Genomic DNA, 5,680 nt, shown 5'->3' with positions numbered 1-5,680 from the left:
GCCTCTAGGCCAGGAGAAGATGACTTACACATAATTTTTTTTTAGAAAAAGTTATGCTATCTATATACATTAATGTATAAAGTATTTGTATGTAATAAGGTTTGACTTGTCAATCCTATATAGGTATATATAGTACTCTTGGTTTATAAGATTAAGAAAAAGATATCATTAATAGATTTATGCGTAATAGAGTGACAAAGAGTGGTAATACATGGTCTCATCTCATATGATATATATATATATATATCTCATTAGTTTGGTGCGTAATAACTTTTTTTTTTGGCTTTAATTGTGATTTGAAAGGATATTATATCGATTCATACCAATCATTTGAATATATTAACTTAGGCATGGTGTTGGTAAAGTGAAGATGCCTTTTGAAATTTCTTAAGGTGATTTTTGGACATGTCATATCTACAAACACAAATATAGAAATGGAAATTTGATAAATCATGCTTACATTAGCTTAATATTTAAAATTTGAACCAAAGTTAACCACATATGATACAAATGCTCATCTTTCATTTAATACCAAAAATACCCTCATACATTTCCTCTCTATTCTCCCTCTTCCTCTCTACCTTTCATTTAATAGCTTAATAATTAAAATTTGAACCAAAGTTAACCACCATTTAGAATGTTGTTTAGATGTTGGATCTGTAGTTTGTTGGTATTTTTTGCTGTTTTTTTAGTGAAAATCGTGTTCTGTGAAAACCTGCGTTTTTTTTTGTTCCTTGAGTTTTTTTCGAAATGCCCGATAGTGTCCGATAGAGGCTCGATTCGGGCACGATAGTTATTGAGTTTCAAGGTTAGGGATAAAGGTCCGATGACAACCCGATGGTTGCCCGATAGTCAAGGTTAGGGATGGTGGTACGACGGTATTACGATAGTGGGTACGATAGTGTGCAATACTGTAGTTATTTCCATAATGGGTACGATGATGGTACGATATTAGCACGATAGGTGTACGATAGAATTTGTTAAGTAGTTACTATAACATCGTAATTTTAGAATTTGTAGTGGGACGATATAGGTACGATGGTAGTACGATAATAGTTAGTTTCAAATTGTTAACTTACTTTGTCAATGGTACGATGATGGTACGACAGTGGGACGCTAGTGGGTACGATGGTGTATAATACTGTAGTTTTTGCCATAAATGTACGATGATGGTACGACATTAGCACGATAGGGCAACTATCGGGTAACCAAAACTATCGAGCAACCATCGGGTTTCCATCAGACCTTCATCCCTAACCTTGAAACTCAACAACTATCGTGCCCGAATCGGGCCTCTATCGGACACTATCGGGCATTTCGAAAAAAACTCAAGGAACCCAAAAAAAACGCAGATTTTCACAGAACACAATTTTCACTCAAAAAACTACAAAAAATACCAACAAACTACAAATCCAACATCTAAACAGCATTCTAAATAGTGGTTAACTTTGGTTCAAATTTTAATTATTAAGCTATTAAATGAAAGGTAGAGAGAAAGATGGAGAATAGAGAGGAAAGGTATGGGGGTATTTTTGGTATTAAATAAAAGATGAGCATTTATTTCATATGGTAGTTAACTTTGGTTCAAATTTTAAATATTAAGCTAATGTAAGCATGATTTATCAAATTTCCCTATAGAAATTAATATTCTAGAAAGAGATTCTCTAATGAGAAAATAAAAGAATTTCAGCAAGCTAAATCGCAACCAATTGCAAAAAGTTTGAAAATGTTTCCTAAATTTATTTAATAGATTCCAAAAATAAATAAAAAAATAAAAAATAGGTTACACAAATACCATATTTGGGAAAATAGAAAAAATTACCCAAATGATGTGGTAGAATTAGTAAAACAACGTATGGAAAAACAAAATTAAACAAAAAAAGAGGGAAAATATAAATAAAAGAAAGGTGTATTAAGAGAGAATGTGAAAAAAGTCAGAAATTATGGGGCAAAACTAGGAAAAAGAAAATAAGAGAGAGAAAGGGAGAGAGATTTATTAAGAAAAATCCGCTGTTGGAATAGCCCACTGGAAAGGCAAGCATGGCCCCTGGTTTTCTCTCCCGAAAAACCAACTGTATTTTGCTTTCAGCTAACCCTAGGCCTTGTACTTGTCCCCCTTTATACCCCCTTCTCACAATCCTCACCCACCATCAACAGAGATGCCAAAATTCACATCTTTGTCTTCTTTTTACTATCTCTTCTTCATCTGTACAAAACCGTTCTAGAAAACGGTACACTTCTCTCTCTTAAACTATCTCTATACTCAACCTCTCTTTCTCTCTCTCTATCCCTATCTTTATCTATATCTCTATATATTTTTCTTCCCCTGTTTTTTTTTTTTGTTATTCCGGGCTCTTACTGGGCTGTTTCGCGCTTTCGTTTCATACCCGGATAGGAATTTGAAATTTTTGTGTGTTTCTAGTTGCCCCCCAATCGTAATTTTCTCGGAAAATTCTGGGATTTTGTTATTTTGAGGGGATCAATACTAGAGAGATCGTTACTTTTGTATTGGGTTCTGGGTTTTACTTTATCATATTTTTTAATTAAAAAAACATAGAAATAAAGTAATTAAAATTGGAATTTTGAGTGTGAATGGGGATTGAGACGACTCTGGCTGATCGGAAAGGAAAGGACTTTTGTGAATTGCCAAAGGTGACGAATTCGAATAACAAAACCAGGAAGAGCCGGCGGAGACATAAGAAGATGTCGCCGGTTCAGAAGCTATTCGAGACCTGCAAGGAAGTCTTTGCCTCTGCTGCTACTGGGATTGTTCCGCCTTCTGAAGATATTCAACGCCTTCGTTCTGTTTTGGGTATTTTTTCTCAGCCATTTCATTATTCAGAATTCTAAATTAAGCTCTCCCCAGAAAGAGTTATGAATATATTTATCAATGTGGGTTTTGTCTTGGGATTTGATACTAGTATAAAAGATTGATGTTTTAGTTTCTGGTTGAACTGTGGTTTTTGCTTTTGTTGTTACAAATTTTGATTAGGATTCTTTGAATACGTTTTCTGCTATGATTTGGGTTGGGCCATAATTATTGTATTTTGCCTCTAGTTTGGAGAAAGTTCCAACTCTATTTGCGTTTATTAGAAGTGTTGATTTATCTCGAGCTCCTGTGTTGATTTCCTCTCGGGGAAAAATTTGAGGTCTTTGGATTCTGCCTACATCTCGTTTTATCTTTTTACTGTTGTAATTATTCACTTTGCCTTTTTTTTTTTTTTGTATATATATATATTTATATATGTCTATGGCTATATGTATACGGTTCAATGCATTTATATTCTTTTCTGTTTTGTAGGCTATATACATGGCATATTGTATGGGATATCCTAGGTACCCGCCTGTTCTGATTAAAAAAATGTCTTGTTTTGTGTGTTTTCTTTTTCGTACACCATCCTCAAAGATTTTTAATTATTATTTTCTCATGTGCAAAATAAACACGAAATAGAACTGCTTTTATATCAATGCTCTCATTTTTGGGGGTTTGGGGGGGAAGGGAGGGGAGGGCATTCAGAGTAGGCTTCATTTTCTCTTTTCCCTTTTGGGTTTTTGGTCTAGCTACCCAATGGTGAAAAAACTTGTTTGTGTGTTTTTTCGATTTTGTTTTCACCCATTGTTACTCATAACATGTGTGACTTAAGACAAAGGTATTATATCAAATATACCTCTGATTCTTTTAGAAAAGCTCGTCTATTTTTGTTTGAGCTTTATGCTCATACGTTGAACTATTATGGCAGATGACATGAAACCCGCGGACGTTGGCCTGACTCCGGAGTTGCTATATTTCCAACCTTTGTTAAGAAGCAGAACCCCACCAATTACTTACCTTCATCTCTATGAGTGCGAAAACTTCTCTGTAAGTGAATCTTATTCATGGAAAATAACTATGGAATAAAGAAAATAAGGAAACTTTTTTTTTTGGTTGTTCTTATGTTTATTTGTATATGTCCTCTTACTTTCTTTTCTCCTATTGCAGATGGGGATATTTTGCTTGCCGCCATCTGGTGTCATTCCACTTCACAATCACCCTGGGATGACGGTTTTTAGCAAGCTCTTGTTTGGGACAATGCACATCAAGTCATATGACTGGGTGGATGATGGTCCCCATAACACATCAGCATCGGCCAATATGGATTCTGCTGCAGGTAACTTAATCATATAATGCTGTAATCTTTTCAACTTGGTTGATCGAAAGTAGGTGTTTTATAAGTTGTACATGCTTGTAGACATCGTCTGTATCCCTTTTTGCTTATGATATGTTGTTTAAACTAGCGACAAATAGCATACTTGAACTGTACATTTCCATACTTTTCTTAAAACAATAAGATATGAAGTGAAAGTTCAGTGTTGGGAACTTGTGATTTGGTAGTTGAGTGTACGGAAAGTTTTGAATATATAATAAGTCAATGATGTCACTAGATAAAATAGATAAAAATATACACATTAGCATGCATCATCTAAACATAATATTGTTTTGTTCAAATATTCAATGCTGTCCTTTCTTTATGTTTCCCCCAAAGAAGATGAAAAAAAAGGTAGATGCTGCCTGAACATGCTCTCGTGTGTTATGCAGACGCTACTCCTGATGTCCGGTTGGCTAAAATCAAGGTTGACTCTGACTTCACCGCCCCCTGCAACGCGTCCATTCTGTATCCAGCCGATGGCGGTAACATGCATCGCTTCACAGCAGTGACTGCTTGTGCAGTGCTGGATGTACTAGGTCCCCCATACTCCGACCCTGATGGTCGGCACTGCACCTACTACCATGATTTCCCATTTTCAGAGTTTTCAGGTAATTTTTTTTTTATCCTGAAGGCTCAAAGGAGAAGGTGGAAAGTGTTGTCCTTAACTCATACCTCTTTTTGCATTTTGTTTCAGTTGATGGAGTAAAGTTGCCGGAAGAGGAAGAAGACCAGAAGGAAAGTTATGCATGGCTGCAAGAGAGGATTTTACCAGAAGGCTTAGCAGTACGTGGAGCACCGTACGCAGGCCCAAAGATAGTGGAGTAATGAATATCATCGTTCTCGTCACCTCCTCAGTGGAAAATATCCAATACCATGTCCAACCAACCATCTCCATATCTTGACATTTCTTTAGTTCTCTCTGTTTTTTCTTTCCTCTTCTTTGTGGGACATGAATCATTACTCATTAGGCGGTTTTTTTTCCTTTTTTTTCCCTTCCCCCCTACAGTCCTTGTACATACTCAAAAACAAAAAAAGAAAAAGAAAATCGGTAAGCGTTCTAGCTAGTTGCACATCAACAAGAGTATGAAAGTGCGTTGAGACTGTTTTAATTGCTTATTTTCCTGTCAGCTTCATTGTTACTCGAAAGGGATACTAATTCTTTTTCGTACATACTCCATAGTGGAAAAAAAACCGATTAAAGGAGTGTCAATTGTACTTCTCTGATTGTATGAAGATCATATTCGATAGTTGAAAATCTTAGCAGCTATATGTTTAGTGAGTGATCTTTAATATGTTTATGCTACTCGAGTTTCTCAAGACTATCATTCTCCCAACAACCCCTAATGGCGTTTGAATAATTCTAGGGGTGGCTGGTCCCACTCGGATGAAGAGAAGACAAACATTAAATACGAACAAGTTGGTCAAATAGTCAGTTCCCATGTTATTTCTATAGTGATGGTATACTGACTGATGACAAGAATGAATGGTATATA

General features: G+C 35.6%; 1 protein-coding gene across 1 annotated transcript; it reads left to right on the top strand.

The window, feature by feature from the left end:
- Positions 1-2,017: 2,017 nt before the first annotated feature.
- Positions 2,018-5,456, top strand: LOC133818022 (plant cysteine oxidase 2). The gene is made up of 5 exons (XM_062250705.1): positions 2,018-2,812; positions 3,741-3,859; positions 3,980-4,148; positions 4,577-4,795; positions 4,882-5,456. Exons 1-5 carry the CDS (start codon positions 2,593-2,595, stop codon positions 5,010-5,012), a joined length of 858 nt encoding a protein of 285 aa, XP_062106689.1. The 5' UTR covers positions 2,018-2,592; the 3' UTR covers positions 5,013-5,456.
- The last annotated feature ends 224 nt before the right edge of the window (positions 5,457-5,680 follow it).

Source organism: Humulus lupulus, chromosome 2 (genome assembly GCF_963169125.1).
Source record: "Humulus lupulus chromosome 2, drHumLupu1.1, whole genome shotgun sequence".
Classification (NCBI taxonomy): Eukaryota; Viridiplantae; Streptophyta; class Magnoliopsida; order Rosales; family Cannabaceae; genus Humulus; species Humulus lupulus.
The sequence above is the reverse complement of the archived record's forward strand: the minus strand, read 5'-3'. Positions and strand labels throughout refer to the sequence as shown.